Genomic DNA, 17,691 nt, shown 5'->3' with positions numbered 1-17,691 from the left:
GGAAGTTATTAATCTCCTATAAAAATACTCAGTAAATTGTTTCAAGTTTTCCCAGAGAAGATCTGGAGTGTCTTGTTCAGGATTTCCCTGCCTCAGACTCCAGCTTGACTCCCTGTTGCTCTTGGGGTGACAATCAGATTTATACTTTTAGATTCAGCTGCTGTGTGAAGCCTTGAGGGGGTGCGTTAAAGGGAGGGGCCCTCTGGGAGTCTAGTGTAGACTGCGCAGATGACAGCCCGGTGTGCAAGAGCAGAGATGATGCTGATGATGTCATCACCATCATCGCCCACTGGGAGAGGAAACGGAGGTAGTGAGTGAGGGATGTGACATGACCCCAGAGGTTAAAATCAGTAGCACTAGAATGTGAAAGAATAGGAATGAGGCACTAGAATTATTCCCAAGTTTCTGACACGTACATCCATGGAGCTGCCACTTACAGAGATGGGCAGTGCTGGTGAACAGTGGAGCTGGGGACAGTCCCTGAGTTCAGCCGTGGGCCTGACGGGTGTGGGACATCCAGGAGGGGATGTGGACTAGGCACTCGGAAGTAGAGCCAGGCCTGGACTTCAGAAAGCGGTCTGGGCTGGGGATAGACTTAGTGAGTCACTGGCATGTGGAGGTTTGAAGAAAGAAGGTTGATACTGGTTCCATAGTGATCCATTTACTTGAAGTTACTGTGATGGTGCCCAGTGGAAATGATAGGGTGAGGAAAAGGTGAAAATGGGAGGAATGGAACATTTTTCTCAGTTGCTGCTAGAAATTAGAAGAGAAGAAAAAGGAAGTAAAAGAGCATCTAGATGGGTGTGAGAAGGCTTATCTAAGACAGAATTAACTGTGCGAGTCTGGGGAATTTAGGTGATAATTTCCCCTTAGGGGAAAATTAAGTGTGAGAAAGGAGTGCAGGTTTAAATAGGTAATGATACCTAGCGGTTCTACGAATCCCAACCGCACACTGTCAGGTGGGGTGTTGGCCTGATCCCCGAAGGTAGATGGGAGGAAAGGCAGATTGAACTTATATTTAGGGAACATTTGCAAAGTGGTTGCTGAGTTGTTGGTTTCCTTAAAACTCGAGGGATTTCTTGTGTTAGAGATCTTTGTATTCTGCATTTGAACATACTTCTTTGAATGAATGATTTAAAATACTTTTAGGATCAAGAATGAGATTATGGTTTCATAAAATATTAGGTCCCAAAGCTTAGATTACATGTATTAGAGATGATTTAGTTTTTCGTCGTTTAGATTTGATCCACAGGCATGAGCTGCATTCTCCTTAAATGCGCCTTCGCCTGCTGAGAGAGCTGTGATGCCATCGAAGATGCAGGATGCCCGGAGTTACTTGCTGAGCTCAAACTTGAATTGGAGGCTTTGACCACCCATCCGTATTTTTCCAGACACCGTTCACCTCCCAACATTTATTTTATGGAGCCATTAAAATAATTCATTGTTTCTTAATTTTACAGTAGGAGTACTCGTTTAAGAACCACCACATTTCGATGTGATAGACACAGTAAGTGTGACCATAGTATTGCATTTTGAGGAGTACTGAGTTAACATGATATTGAATACCCGAGGTCCTTTATCTGTGGGTCTGAGATCCTGAAGCATTTATAAGTTGTGTTTTGTAGTAGCCTTATACACTTGGAGATAATAGCTGGTATTATTTGTTAAGCGTTTACTCTGTGTTAAATATTGTCTGTGTGTTGTCTTATTTAAATTTCATAGTAACTGTCTGAGGAGACTGCTTTGCCCTCCTTTTGCAGATTCAGAAATTGAGGCTTAGTGAAGTACCTTACCCAAGACCTCATACCCAGTAGGTGTGAAGCTGAGGTTCAAACCCCGGTCTCTGAATTTAAGGAACATCTTAAATTTTGATGATTCTTGCCAAATTCCCTTCTGAAAGGGGAGTGACCACCTCCCTGCACCTCAGCCTCACCAACATCTGCATTTTTGCCAATTGCTAAGTGAAAAACTCCTAAAATGCACAGATAACCGGGGAGGCTGGTTTTTCCTACTTTTTAGGTATTTGTGTTTCCCTTTCTGGGAGTTTCCTTTGACTTTTTTCCTTTGGGTTTATCTTTGTAATTGTTATGTGGGTCAAGTGGTATAGTTGAAGTTTTGATACCTTCAGAAGGCAAAGAAAGACAAAGTATTAGTTGTGCTTATGTGGAGTTCCACCCAGCTTTTCTTGTGAGCACTTTTCATGTGATTCCGAACTAAATCTCTAAGTAAGCGTATTTCTGTACGTAGATCATAAGAGTTTGTTTCCACAGAGAAAGAGAAATATGCTCTAGATGAGCGTGGGCCGTACCCACTAATGCCTACAGACTGAATGTTTCTATCTGTGCGGCAGGCACCCTAATACCCACCCCAGGAGGTCAAGAAAGAATCCATTAATTTGCTTTATTTCTTCTTTAGGTTTGCCTGCAATGAGATTTCATTCTCTACATTTAAAGGACATCCTTTCTGAGCTGCTGTGAATAAATTTGGAATGATACTGTATATTTTCATCTAATGGAGAATTAGCTGTACCTTGCATAAGGATTGCTACACTGGACGACTTCAGAATATTACTCACAATGTCATCAAACAGGAGTCAGAATCCCCATGGACTGAAGCAGATTGGCCTTGACCAGATATGGGACGACCTCAGAGCTGGAATCCAGCAAGTATATACCAGACAAAGTATGGCGAAATCCAGATACATGGAACTCTACACGTATCCTACTGCTTGAGCTGAAGTTAATTTGCTTAGAATTTTGATTACTTATAGTGTGATCTGTGACTTGTTAGAAGTTTTACATCGGGTTTTCTCTTTCCAGTTCACCCCGTGATATAATCGGAGTTCTTTTTTAGCTTTAAAAATTAACTCACTCTTTAAGTTTTTTGACCAGAAGTGAAATTGGCTAGTTAGTCTAAAGCAGTGCTGTTCAGGGTGGTAGTTACTCGCTCCGTGTGGCTCTTTACATTTGCAGTCACTAAAACGAACAGTTCCTAAGTCATGGTTTCTGTATCTCAAGTGCTTGGTCGGTGGCAGACTACTTCTGTCATTGCAGAAAGTTGTTGGTTTCTGTATCATCTGTGGCCACCCTCGTGCTTTGGGTGCTGAGTGGAGTCGTTGCATCAGAAATGGTCTGGTCCCCGAAGCCAGAAATATCTGCTGTCCTGCCCTTTATAGGAACAGTTTCCTGACCCTCCTCTAAAGGGTTACACATAGAGCACAGTGTTTTACGGTTACGACCTTGTTTTACAAGTATGGTATTAAGGTACTTCACTCACTCATCACGTGGTATTTCACTCACTCATCACGTGTGCGAGGGACTCTCTGAATGCCACAAAGGTCGTGAGGGTGTAAACATTGTAGCCCCTGTTCTCCATTATGTACTCGGTGATACACTTGCAGGGTTTCTCGATTCCGACCGAATGTAAGAAATTGAAATTTAAGCTAACTCACTAGAGAGCAGATTGCTCCTGATCCGCTGGCTCTGGCTAGTAGTTGAAAAAGCTGCTAGCTCAGTGGTGATCTAAGTGTAAATTGTTAGTGGGTATCAGTAATCGTCAAACTTGGTTTTGTGATATTCCAGTATACCCTCAGCTCTGCTGATATTTTAGTCTTTCTCCCCAAATTAGCATTCCTTTAAAGAGATACGAAGCTACATGTCTAGCTCAACATTAACTTAAAAGTTACCAGAGTACACGTTCATAGGTGCACGTACATTTACATTGTTAAAAAAAAAAACAGCTTAATTGAGACACACCTCACATACTATAAAAATTTACCCTTTTAATTAATTTATTTTTGGCGTGCCTGGGTGGGTGTGAAAAAAATTCACCCTTCTTTAAAGTGATTTTTAGAGTATTCCCAAAGCTGTGCAGCCGTCGACACTGTCTAATTGTGGAAATTTCCATCACCCCCCAAAGAAGACATTACCCATTAGGAGTCACTTTCCATTCTCCCTCCCCTCCGTCGTGGCAACCACTAATCTACTTTCTGTCTCGATGCGTTTGCCTATTCTAGACCTTTTAGATACATGGAATCACACAGTATGTAGCCTTTTGAGACTGGCCTTTTTCACTTAGCATAGTGTTTTGTCTTCACCCTTGTATCACGTGTCAGCGCGTCATTCCTTTGTACGGCTGAATCATCTGGAGAGATGCTGCATTTATTTGGTTTTTTTGGTTTTTTTTGGTAGGTTTTATTTATTTGACAGAGTGTGTACAAGCAGGGGGAGCAGCAGAGGGAGAAGTAGACTCTCCACTCAGCAGGGAGCCCGATGTGGGGCTCGATCCCAGGACCCCGGGATCATGACCTGAGCTGAAGGCAGACACTTAACTGACTGGGCCACCCAGGCGCCCTAGATGCTGCATTTTGTTCATCTGCTCATCAGTGACGGGACGTCTGGATTGTTTCCACCCTTTGGCTGTTAATGAATGATTCCGTTATGAATATTGTAGGTGAATTTTTGTGTGGACACGTGTTTTCAGTCATTTTGGGTGGATAGCTAGGAGTGGGATTGCTAGGTCACAGGACACAGAAAACCTTCCAAGAATCTTTGACAAATGAGAGGACATTACGCCACTCAAAGAGGGTTGTGACTTGCTTAAGTGTACGACCTTTTTTTTTTTAAATCTTGTAAGTAATACAACCGAAAATGGTGATTCCAGTGGTGAGACAAGGCACTTGGCTGGATTTCTGGTGTGCAAACCCCCAGGGAGCCCTGGCGTGGGGACCACGGACTTTTAATTGCTGATCTGCCTCGGGGGAGTTTCTTAATATGTCATCTTTGGCTAAATCATATTGGGTCTTTGTCCAGTACAGTGTTAGGCTCTTAGAACTCTGAGAACGTAGAGACTTTGCCTGCAGCAATTACTCAATTCTTGTATTCTACAAATAATTATAATATGTAGTTGTTCTGCAGTTTTAAAATTTTTTAGGAATGCTGCTCTTCAAATGAGTATTCTTTTCCTTCCAGTTTTGTCTGAGAACATAACAGCTTCATACATTTATTAAGAGTGGAGAGTCTGGCCTGAGTCTAAAATATTTTACTGTAATTCTTTAGATATTTACGAGTAACAGCTACAGTTTTGAGTCTCTTGGGTCAGGCACTGTGCTGAGAGCCAGCTCACCTTCTTCAAGGCTCACGTTGCCCCTGAGGGGTGATGGGAGTGACCCTCTGTTGGTGTCGGAAACCAGTTCTCCAGAGGCGTGTGTAACTTGCCAGATTGCTGCAGCAGCACCAGTAGATGATGCCCGTCCTCAGATGGCTCAGTGGGCTGACCCTCGAACCTGCCTCGATCCGCCAACTGCCTTCAGATGTTGTGTCTGAAGGAATCACGGTTCTCAAAGTATTTTCTATATTTTCCTCATGAAGTTCCACAGAAGAGTGTTTTGAACTTAACGATGTTAACTTTTGGGATACAGGTGCGACAGTAAGAATGTCTACTTGTATTTATTAATTATTGCAAATCATAAAATCCACTCCCCCGCCCCCCCGCCTGCATTTTCAGGGTCTGTGTTGTTGTCACAACTAGAACTTTGGGGCACTGGACATAGCTTTCTGGAACACATCTTTACTTCTGCTGAAGTTTGCTAAGACCACACTGTCAGAAACACCACCGCAAGCTCGAGCCCCACCTCCGTTTGCGTGATGCGCCAAATTTTCTTAACGTTTTCTCTCCGGGTGTATATTCAGTCTCCCGTGTAACCACTTACTGAATCACCTCTTAAAATAATCTCCCACAGGCTGGCTTACAGTGACATCTGCCACTTGAGATTGTCAGGTTCCGTTTCAGGTTAGCAGGTGCTGTGGGTCCTGGGAAGAAGGAGCAGATGTGCGCTTCACTGTCCACTCTTCAGAGTCAGAGTAGCCTTGTCAGTAGTCGCTGCGGGAGAAGGGCTTAGAAACAGGAGACGGAAAGCTGCTTGAGAGACAAGAGGGATCCTTTTTCCTTCCTGACTCTGGCTGGTAGCTAACAGCTAGGTTTTTACCCTTTGTTTACCCTGGAGAAACATATGTGACATGCTTTCTAGAGAAGGTACCCTGCCTCTGAATGTGAAACAAATATTCTTAGAGCCTGATTATGCAGTGTAAACAGTTTTCTTGACTTTTTAACTCAGAATGGCAGAGGAAAGAGAAGGGTATTTTGGGAAAGAAAAAGTCCCAGAGCATCTGCAGTCAGAAAGATCTCGTTCAGTCCACTTTGTTTCCAACCACTGCTCAAAGGCTTCATTTTTCTTCTAAAGTTTTAGCCTCCAGCCCTTGCTCCTCACTGCATGTCTCCCTGTTCAGTGCTTCCGTCTTTTCAGTTCTGACTTACTGTGATGTCTTACGTACTGTACAGTCGACCCTTGAACAACATGGGAGTTAGGAGCGTTGACCTCCCGTGCAGTCAGAACTCTGCATGGAACATGACTCCCCCAAAAATGTAACAGCCTTCTGTTGACTGGAAGCCTTACTGATAACATAAACAGTCAGTTAACACATATTTTGTATGTTCTATGTGTCGCTTACTGTGTTCTCACAATACAGTAAGTTAGAAAAAAAAGTTATTAATCATAAGGAGAAGAAAATATTCATAGTACTGTACTGTATTTATCGAAAACACATCCACGTTTAAGTTGAATCCACCCCACACGGTTCAAATCCCTGTTGTTCAAGCAAGGGTCAACTGTAATTACAATACAGTGACTTTTTTTTTTTTTTTTTTGGGGGGGGCCGTAAATATAGGACTGCATTCTGTGCAGGTGGGTATCTAACAGTCAAGTGTGTAAATAATAGTAGGTGTTCTTTCTTTTGAGCTTGAAATAGGTAATGTAATTTCTTATTTGGTTTATTGACACCATTATACTTAGGGGTGATGCATGGGTCCTTGTGGCCCGAGAGCAGCCCATGTGATCGAGTCTGCCCACCAGGCTGTGTGGTTGAAGTTTCTGTTTTTGCCTACCCCTTGTTTTGAGGTCAAAATCCTTTTTTATTTGGGTCAGTATACGCCTCAAATCATGATTTTTGCCTTGGAATCAAAAGATACCTGTACGTTGATGTCTTTCTTTTTTTTCCTTATGCCTGCGAGTTCTCCTCAACGTTGAAGTTTCTGGTTTTTTAAACCCTATAGTGCTGTGGGCTGAAATAGTTTATTCTATTTTCTTACCCTGTTTTTTTTCAAAGTCTTCTTTTTCCCCAACCAGTACACTAAGAATCACATTCCTATTTCCTAGTCTTGGCGGTTTACCTCTCAGGAGGTTACAACATAAGCATACTCAGGATTTATATTTAATCTCCGTCCTGATGTTATGTGACACAGTTCACGGTCCCTGGAGTTGGGGGCACTTCTTCACCCAGAGTAAATCTGCTGAGCGCTGGGCTGCCTGCAGCAGCATATGCTTTGCAGGGCTAACATGCCAGGACATGCCAGGACATGCTGGTCCTGCTGCTGCTCGGTCCCTGCCAGCTGTGCGGTCGCGTCCCAGCTGCTGCTGTCGTTCTTCTCAGGTCGACACGCTTAGCCCCTTGCCAGCTCTCCCACAGGAGCTGTGGGCATGAGGGGAATATTCCAGGTGGTGGCCTTTCCACTTCCTTGGCCTGTCTGCTGCAAACTTCTCTTTCCTAGAAACTCAAAATCTCACAGTAAAGCAGATCAAGCCAAAAAAAATAACAAATTCTTCTCACAATACATTCATGATGATCCATGTCTACTTTGAAATAACTATCTAGCCCAATGAATGTATTTGGACATTTTCATCTTTATTTTTTTTTTTAAGATTTTAATGATTTATTTATTTGAGAGGGAGAGAGCAGGAGCAGAGGTGGGGGAGGGGCAGAGGAAGAAGGAGAAGCAGACTCACCACTGAGCAGGGAGCCCCATGTAGGGCTTGATCCCAGGACCCTGAGATCATGACCTGAGCCAAAGGCGGATCCTTAACCCACTGAGCCACCCAGGCGCCCGTGGACATTTTCATCTTGTACTTTTGTTTGCTTGCTTTTGTTTTTGTTTTAGTTTTTGTTTTTGTTTTAGTAGTCTTAAGTTGATACATTTTGCTCACCTATTGAACATGGTTTACATCAAGTAAGCTTAAACATAAAGGTATTTTATAATTTTTCCAAATGTAAACTACTGTTCTCATATATATTTATCCGTGCTTTGAAAGTAAGGCTCTAAAGGACATAACTGATTCACAGAAGAAATGCAAATGAGAAAATATCCCACCTCATAATTATTGAAGAAATGAAGAATTAGGGGCGCCTGGGTGGCTCAGTCAGTTAAGTGTCTGCCTTCAGCTCAGGTCATGATCCCAGGGTCCTGGGGTCGAGTCCTGTGTTGGGCTCCCTGCTCGGCGGGGAGCCTGCTTCTCCCCCCACCGCTCCCCCTGCTTATGCTTTCTCTCTCTCTCTCTCTCTCTGTCTCTCTCAAATAAAATCTTAAAAAAAGAAGAAAAATGGAATTTTTTACACCAAAACTGGAAAGTTTTAAAAAGAAATGATTATAACCGTGTTGGCAAAAGAGTGTAGGGAGATGGAATTTCTGTAGTCAGATGGAAATGTTAGTTTGCTGTGATCTTTCTGGAGAGAAATCTAGAAATACAAAGACCCAAATGTACTTTGGCCTAACGTTTTGTTTTAATTTTTAACTCCGTTCTAAGGAAATAGTGATATTCAAATTTTATGTTCAAGGCTGTTAAAAATATTGTATTAGGGGCGCCTGGGTGGCACAGCGGTTAAGCGTCTGCCTTCGGCTCAGGGCGTGATCCCGGCATTATGGGATTGAGCCCCACATCAGGCTCCTCCGCTATGAGCCTGCTTCTTCCTCTCCCACTCCCCCTGCTTGTGTTCCCTCTCTCGCTGGCTGTCTCTATCTCTGTCGAATAAATAAATAAAATCTTTAAAAAAAAAAAGAAAAAATATTGTATTAATAGGAGACAGTGGAAAACAACCTCAGTCTTCATCACTAAGGATAAAGTGGTATTTAAAGTTTATAAACAGCCAATAGAAACGCATTGAAGAGTATTCACTGACATGTCTGTAACAAGGGAGCAGCAGGATACAGAGTGCTACAGTGCTGCGAACCCTCAGCACACCCTCTCTGCTTCTGAAAAACAACGTAGCACCGTACTGGAAGTAGCTCTCCACAGGTACTGGGCTTATAGATGATATATTTTTTTTAAAGATTTATTTATTTATTGAGAGAGTGCACACGTGTGCACATGGGGCAGGGAGGAAGAGGGAGAGAATCTCAAGCAAACTCCCATGTTGAGCGAGGAGCCAGACGCAGGGCTCGATCCCATGACAGTGAGATCATGACCTGAGCCAAAACCAAGAGTTGGATGCTTAACTGAGAGGCACCCAGGTGTCCTGATATTTTTTTTATATAGATTATATGTTTTTAAATGCTCTTTTGTGCTTTTTAGATTTTTAGTATAGAAGTACATATTAAAATACAGTTTATTATTTGTTTTCGTTATGCACGTAAAAGTCCTAGTTGTACTTGTAAAATTCTGCCTTTCACTACTGACCTTATACTATTAAAATAGTTTTTAGGATTGACAAATTGTATTTATCTTTGAGGAGAACCCACAGAAATCATATTGCATACGGTTGCCTCTAGAAGCAATTTTTTTGTTTCTTATTAGTATAAACGCGATGTGTTCAGGTTTTTTCCTTCTAAATTTAAAGATTTATTTATAATTTTGAGTGAGAGAGAGCACGCACAAACGGGGAGGGGCGAAGAGAGAATATTCAAGCAGACTCCCCGTTGAGCGTGGTCCGGGACGCCAAGCTTAGTCTCAGAATGAGCCAAGTTCAAGAGTCGGACACAACCGACTGAGCCGCTCAGGCGCCCCTCCTTCTAAATTTGATTCATAGTCCACCTGTTTAGAGCACTTTGAGCATTCTCAGACATACTTACGTTAATCACAATCAGTTGCAGGCAAACGTTGCTTTTGCAATAAGCTGTGGGTGTGGATTTACTTTACATGGGATTTCCCTTTTCAGAACCATACCTAACAACAGCCTAGAGAGAACTTGATTCTTCTATAACTTTACAGACCAACTGTACCAAATGGCAGGTGGTCTCTTGGGGCTTTTATGTATTTGCACCGGTGGTACATGTGTTGACATGTGAAGATAGAAAGTATTTGTAATGCAACTTTTAGTGTAGTCTTTCCAAATGACCTTAATATAAATTAATTGTTTAAAATTCCACTGCAAGTTCCCGTTGGGTGAGAAGTGCTGGTGGAAAATAGTTGTTTGGTTTTGCTTCTTTAATTAAACTGTTCTTTCAGAAAATGAAAGTGGTTTGAGTTTGGTGGTAACTAAAAGTCGCAGAGTGATTCCCCAGATGTATTTACTTTAAGTGGAAGGCGTGGTGCTGGGGTAACAGTCATTGGAGTCCCCTACCTTTCCCCGAAGTGCCAGTGCCGACAGCCCTCCCCTTGGTTACAGCTGGCTGTGTGCGGGCCACTCCTGCCGCGGGAGACGAGCCATCCCTTACGGTGCCTGCGGCAGGGAGCGGGCTCCGGAAACGTCTGCAGGAAGGCGTGCGTGCGGGGAGCTTTGCCTCAGACCCCTTTGCATCCGATGGGACCCCTCGCAGTGACTCGTCCCTACCAGTCACGCAGAAGTATGCCTCGGCAGATGATTGAGCAGCTCTAGGGGCACGGAGGGTTGTCCGGCCTATTTTCGGAGGCGGCACCAGGCTTGGCTCTTGAACACACAGACTGCCACGCCGCCTGCCACTTACGGGCCCCCGGCGCTGAGAGGCCCGCAGACCCTGAGAGGCCCCGGCCTGCTCGGTCCTCATCTCCTTTCTGCCTTTGGCGGTGTTGCCAGATAAACTCCAGGGAACTTTTTGAAAAGCCTCTCCAAAGTTTTAAAAGTCAAATATGTGGGTTTGTTAGACTCCGGCTACCTGAATATAAAACAACTAACCCATTGACTCTTGAACGGAGCTTCTATTTTGTTACCTTTTAGATTTTTACTTTATTTTTCTTCTTGATGGTTTCCTCTTAATTCCTATATTTAGTTTATCCTCATAGTCTATTTTAGTTGTTTTTGGTTTAAAAGTAATTTTAGATGTGACCCATTTTCTTCTAAATATTAGTCATTTATTTTGTTTTTATACTCTTCATCTAAAATAAGTGATGTATTAACGCGGAGCTGTGCGTGGTTGGAACGGCGGGTGGTACGTGTGGTCTCTGGAAGCAGAGCGACGGAAGGAGCCCCACTTCATGCAGCGAGAAAGCATCTGGAAGCCTGAAGGCTGTGGTTTCCCCGACACCCAGTCATTGAGGAGGGCATCCATTCCAGAGCCCTTCTTTCCACAGGGATCATTCTCCCTTCCAGATGCTGTACTCAAGCACTCCAGCGGCGTCTCTCCCCACGTCGGACTCCAGGGTGACTCGAGGGAGGACTGGTTCCCCTGGATAGATGATTTCTCTCCAGCAGCTTCTGATACACATGAAGAATCTGCTTTTTCCTTTTCTGATACATTTCCCCACGTATTACGGTTGATTCAAAGCTGAGATAAAAAACTGCGAACCGAAGGTCGTGTGTTGTCACAACTGTATAAGGCCTGTCCAGATGGGTGGGCTGTGGCTCTCGCCTTTCCGCTGACTCAGCCTTGATTCAAAGCCCGATCCGTGCCATTTCCTTTTAAGAGGTGGTTCACTGCTCCCTCAAAAACATAGACCTAGGGGCGCCTGGGTGGCTCTGTCTGTTAAGTGTCCAACTCTTGGCTTCAGCTCAGGTCATGATCCCAGGGTTGTGAGTTGGAGCCCTGCGTCAGGCTCCGTGCTCAGTTGGGAGTTTGCTTGAGAGTTCTTTCTCCTTCTCCCTTTCTCCCTCCCCTCCCTTCCCTCTCTCTCAAAAAAAAAAAAAAAAGTATACATCTATTATTATCTTCCGTATCAGCTTTGTATCTGTTTCTTCTTCATGAAAACAGTGAGTAGGGGGGTGCCTGGGTGGCACAGCGGTTAAGCGTCTGCCTTTGGCTCAGGGCGTGATCCCGGCATTATGGGATCGAGCCCCACATCAGGCTCCTCCTCTATGAGCCTGCTTCTTCCTCTCCCACTCCCCCTGCTTGTGTTCCCTCTCTCGCTGGCTGTCTCTATCTCTGTCGAATAAATAAATAAAATCTTTAAAAAAAAAAGAAAGAAAAGAAAACAGTGAGTAGGGTTCCCTAGGCAGGCAGTTTTCATGAGGAATAGCTGGGCTTTAGGCTGAACTCTTCCAGTTGGACACAGCCACCCTCTGTGTGGACTACAACCACCTGTAGGAAAAACTCAGGAACCCAAGAGCAGATCTGTTTGGGGGCTTTTTAAAATGGAATTTTTGTTTTTCAGATCAATAATCCTTTTGTAAAATTTAGAAGTCCAAAAAAAGCACATGGCGAAAAGTACACCTCCTTTCCTTCCATCTTCCATTCGAGTCTGGGCACACCAGTGGTCGCTGTAGCTGCTTTCTTGGGCACATCTCTGGTGTTAACCTGCACACACGCATACACGCGTACACACAGAAAATAGATTTTTATATTAACTTAAAAATCAGCTTTAACACAAATCCTCAATTGTGAGTAAACATGTATCAGTAGAGGGTTTTTGTTTTTGTTTTTTTTTTTTTAAGCAATGGTTCCCTGGTAATTGATCTTTACAAAGAACTTTCTCTAAACTGTCCCTGTGAGGGAACAGAGATGGTGTCCTGACCGCACCCCATTTTGAGCTTACAGCTAACCACTCGTAGTTGTTCTTGTGTCATCTAGAGACAAGCATCTTTGTTATAGAGACAATGGAAAAATTTATTTTTCTTTTTGATTACTGATAATATTTGTACTTGAGTCAGAATTAGGAATCGGCCAAACGGCTGTGTTATCCGAGTGCTGTTAGAAATGCTGAAGGTAAATACCTGAAATCAGAATTACTTTTGGCAGATAGCCCTCCAAATTTTTTTCTGTAATTCGTATGTAGGTCACTTGGTTTAGGTAAATTTTAGGATTCTCGCTTAGATATTATGATTTGTACTCTGGTTTATTTTCCTGTTCTGTAGATACTTATTTTGGCTTATGTTTTGTTTTATTTTTCTGTTATGTTTCAGGTATTCTGATAAGTTATTTCAAATGCCTAATGGAGTGGAAGATGGTGTGTAGGTGCATGTGGGGTGTGTGTGATGGAATATTTATGATGGGAGATTTTGATGGTCTCCTTTTTTTAATTACAAAGTCTGTAATGAGTAGTGTAGACAGGTAATACTGCATAGGAGATACTCAGAAGGGAGAAAGATTTTGACCCTGGCAAGGTTGGAGAGTTTCATGAACCAGTACAATTTAAGCAGACTTCAAAGGATGACCATAGATATGAAGAAAAGAAAGGATAAAGCCTTGCCAAGTTTGGCTGGAGGGAGAAAGATGGATGACAGAGTGGCAGGTAGCACTTGTAGAGGACATGGCATTGGCTAGCTTGAATTGTAATATAAAAATAACTACATGAATTGATTAGTTTGACTGGCTTGGATAAAAGGATGATGCCACATTTTAGTGAAGCTTGAAAACCAGGTGAGTTTGTACTTGTTTTATTTTGTTTTTAAAAGCGTAGGTTCATAGAGATTGGATATATGACTTGAGAATTAATGACTTGATGTCAACAAATTTTAAGAGGCTTAATCTGGAAACCGTATGGGATTAAAACAAGAAGAAATCAAAGGCAGCAAGAGACCAACTTGGGCTTAATAGCAGTGATCCATGCGGGATACTGTGTAAGTTCTGAACTAGGGTAGTGGCAGTAGAAATAGGAAACAAAAGGAGCCAATTTCTGGGCTTCTGGTTACAGATGAAAATTACGTTTTGACTTTCCCATTTGTGACATCACTAAAATGATAGTAAAAGAATTTTAAGATCAGTGAGGATGAAGGATGGAAGAAAATAAACACCATAGGCGAGAATTCAACAAATTTCTTTTGGGGGGGACAAAAAAAAAAAAAAGAGTCTGCTTACTGTGATGAGCCCTGGGTGTTGTATATGAGTGAATCACTAAATTCTACACCTGAAACTATTACCCTGTATGTGGAATTTAAATAAAAACTTGAAAAAGGAAAAAAAAAATTGGAAGTTGAAAGGCAGATGGAGGCAGTGTACAGGTTACCAGGATATAGGAAGCCTTGGTTTAGAGGGTGCTCAGAGGCAGAGACCGCAGGAAAGCCACTGTTCCTGCAGAACTGGACAGGCTCGGGATCTGAAGCCTCGGGTGTGGCAGAAGGTAGTGTAAGATGGGCCAGTGCTTGGGAGATGACGGGTAGATTCCAGATCTGTTAAATTAAAAGCCCATCATCTCCTTCTGCTCCCAAGTACAGAACAGTTGGCAGCCAAGAGCCTATGTCCCTGGCATCCGACTTGTTGCTTGTATTTAGAATACATCGAATGGGACCATCTCAGAAGACAGGAGGCCTAGAGGTTGGCATAAGTAGGAGCTATCAACACTGGCTATGATAGAAGGTTAGCATCTAGAGTGGTGAGTCCCCAATTCCATATCAGAATCCTAGTGGTGATGGAAGAATGAATGGCCCTGAAAAGCAAATCCATTTATTGGCATGAGAGGAGGCAGCAGTCAAGTAGGCAGCTCACCCGCTGTGGCCCACCAGGCTCACGCAGGCCAGTGGCATTTCCGGTTGGTGTTTCAGTACCTTATCATCATGAGTACTAAGGAGTAATAGTTGTGTCAAAGAACAGGATAAACAAACACAGAGCAAAAGGGAACAGGAAGAAGTTGAATGTTTAAAAAAGAAGAAAATGTTTAAAAATTAGCATTGTCAGCTAGAGGAAGCTTATTATAGTAGTAAATTAGGAACAGGATGCTATGAAGAAAGAACTCATGTTTCAAATGATAACTCAGATGTCAAAAAGGAAAGTGATAGAGCTGGAAGAATAGCAGAAAGTGAAATAAAAGGGCACGAAGCTTTGGAGACTGAGAACTACCCAGGAGGCCTGATGTCTGACTGTTAGACATTCTGGAGAAAAACAGGAGGTGAGGTGATTTTTTTTTTTTTTTAAGTTTATAATACCTTCCTGTGAAGAGAATATAAAATCATTCCTCAGAACTGAAGATGCTAAATCTCTAAAGCCCAAGATGAGAAGATCGATGCCAGGAAAAAAATTGGGAAATCTCTGTAGACAAAGACTTAAGAGATAACCACGAAGCTGTGGATTGAATTTAAGGGAGCAGGATAAAGTTCCAGAATTATTGTCCAGTTGGTCTAGAGAGCAGCCAGTCTGCATTGGAGCTGGAAGACCAGGGAGCCGTTGTGATTGCTGCCTGAATTAAGACCAGGGGTACCACGAGTGAAGAAACCCAGCTTTAAATTACCAAGAGCAGCTTATGGGACATATCAAAAGCCCTAAGCTGTCCTTCACGGAGGCGCAGTTACAGAAGATCCGCCTAATCCAGCATCCTCTTCCTCTGTATGGTACCGCTGAGTCGTAGAAGTTCTTTCTGTATTTAGGGCACCCGTGTTATGTCACATAAGTTTTGCCAATATTTCTCCCAGTCTAAGGTTTGCTGTTCCTTTTCTTAATGGTGTCTTTGGGTGAGCGGGTGTTTTTTATTTTGAGGAAATCTCATGTAATTTTTTAACAGTTACTGTTTTCTGTGACCTATAAGAAGCCTTTCCCTAGGTCACAAAGATAATGTGTTTTCCTCATAAAGTTTCATGGTTTGGGCTTTTACATTTAGGTCTATAATCCATCCTGAGTTAACTTTTGTATATGGTGTGAGATAGGCTTAAGGTTAGTTTTTTCCATCATACGGGCATCCATTTTTAGTTCAGCCTCATTTGTTGAAAAGATTTGTCCCCAGTAGATTGCTTTGGGGTCTTTGTTAAAATTAAGTGAAAATATAAATATGGTTCTGTTTCTAGAATTTTGTTTCTTTGATCTGTATATCCATTTTAAAGGACTGCTGTCTTACTACTTGGTTTATGTTTTGTGAACTATTTTTGCATCTGTGTTCATGTGGGATATTGATTGCTATTTTCATTTTTTGTTTCTTGATTACCATCGCATTATGAAAATTCTTGGAAGTCAGGTAGTATAAGTCTTCCAACTTTGTCTCCCCTCCACCAATAATTATAATTCTTTTGCATTTCTGTATAAATTTTATATTTAGTTTGTCGACTTCTACTCTAAAAACTGCCAGGATTAAGATTGGGATTGCATAGAATTTTTTAATAATGATTTTATAGAGATAGTAATTCACATGCCTTACAGTTCATCCATTTAAGTGGTTTTTCAGTGGTTTTTAATATATTCAGATGTGCTCAACTGTACAGAAAACTTTAGAAACATTTTCATTACCTCACAAGCCCTATATCCTTTAGCTACCATCCCCTTATTTTCTCCACCCCTAGTAATCTTTCTGTCTGTAAATGTGTCTTAATAGATTATTCTGAGTGTTTTGGATAAATGTAATCATCATAATATATGGTTTTATGGGCAGAATTGTGTATCCCCTAAACTCATATGTTGAAGCCCTAACCTCAGTTTTATAGTATTAGAAGTTTAGGCCTTTTAGGGAATAATGACGGTTAAATGAGATCCTAAGGTGGGCCCTAAGCCTGTAAGGTTGGTGTCCTCAAGAGGAAGAGACCCCAGAGAATGCTGTCTCCAAACAGAACAGAGGAAAGGTCATGTGAGGAGACAGGGAGAGGGCAGCCATCTGCAGGCTAGGAAGAGCAATCTCACCAGGAACCAACCCTGATGGCCCCTTGATCTTGGACTTCCAGCCTCCAGAACTGTGAGAAATTAAATTTCTGTTACTTAAGCCACCCAGTCTGTGGTATTTGGTTATAGCAGCCTGGGCAGACTAATCCCCGTGGTCTTCTGTGACTGGCATCTTCCATCTACCTTAATGTTCTCAAGCTTCATCCATGTTGTAGCGTAGATCGGTATTTCATTCATGTTTATGGCCATACGATACTGCACCGGGTGCACATATATTTTGTTCATCAATTGATGGACATTTGGGTTGTTTTCTGCCTCTTTGCTGTTGCGAATAGTGCTGCTCTAAATATCTGTGAGCAAGTGTTTGTGTGGACATACGTTTTCATATTCTTGACTAGATACCCAGTAGTGGAATTTCTGGGTCACACGGTAGCTCTGTGTTTAACCGTCTTTGCGTAACTGTTTTCCCAAGTGACCGTTCCATTTTACTGTGTGTGAGGGTTCCAGTTTCTCTACATCCTGACCAACGCTTGGTGTGCTGTCTTGTTGATTCTAGCCATCCTCACGGGTGAGAAGTGTTACTCATCGTGGTTTTGATTTATGTTTCCCTGATGACTAAGGATTTGTCTTTTGGTGGTTTTTATACCTTGCTTAAAGAAATGTCAGTTAAGATCCTTTGTCCATTTTTTTTAATTGGGTTGTCTTTTTATTGAATTGTAAGGGTTTTTTATACTAAACACAAATACTTTATCAGATATATGATTTGCAAATATTTTCTCCCATTCTGTGGATTGACTTTTCATTTTCTTGATGATTCTTTGATGCAAAAGTTTTAAATGTTGATGAAGTCCAATTCCTTGATTTTTTTTTTTTCCTTTGGTTGCTTAACCTTTTCTTATGTCTAAGAATCCCTCGTTAAATCCAAGGTCATGGTTTAGTCATGTTTTCTTCTACGTGGTTTATAGTGTTAGTGTACACCTTTAGTCTGTGTTCAGTTTT

The 17,691-nt window shown here is 42.2% G+C and overlaps 1 protein-coding gene across 3 annotated transcripts in view; it reads left to right on the top strand.

Moving 5' to 3' along the window:
- The window catches only part of CUL1 (cullin 1), a 102,406-nt gene that overhangs the window by 33,034 nt on the left and 51,681 nt on the right, over nucleotides 1–17,691 (top strand). For all 3 annotated transcript variants that reach the window (XM_087860732.1, XM_045792400.2, XM_045792399.2), the window contains exon 2: nucleotides 2,416–2,716. In XM_087860732.1, coding sequence (XP_087716858.1) covers nucleotides 2,577–2,716 — 140 coding nt within the window. In that variant the 5' untranslated portion in view covers nucleotides 2,416–2,576. The remainder of the gene's footprint in view (nucleotides 1–2,415; nucleotides 2,717–17,691) is intronic.

Source organism: Ursus americanus, chromosome 3 (genome assembly GCF_024610735.1).
Source record: "Ursus americanus isolate L20-20 chromosome 3, mUrsAme1.1.p, whole genome shotgun sequence".
NCBI lineage: Eukaryota > Metazoa > Chordata > Mammalia > Carnivora > Ursidae > Ursus > Ursus americanus.
This window is presented reverse-complemented; position numbering and strand designations above follow the sequence as displayed.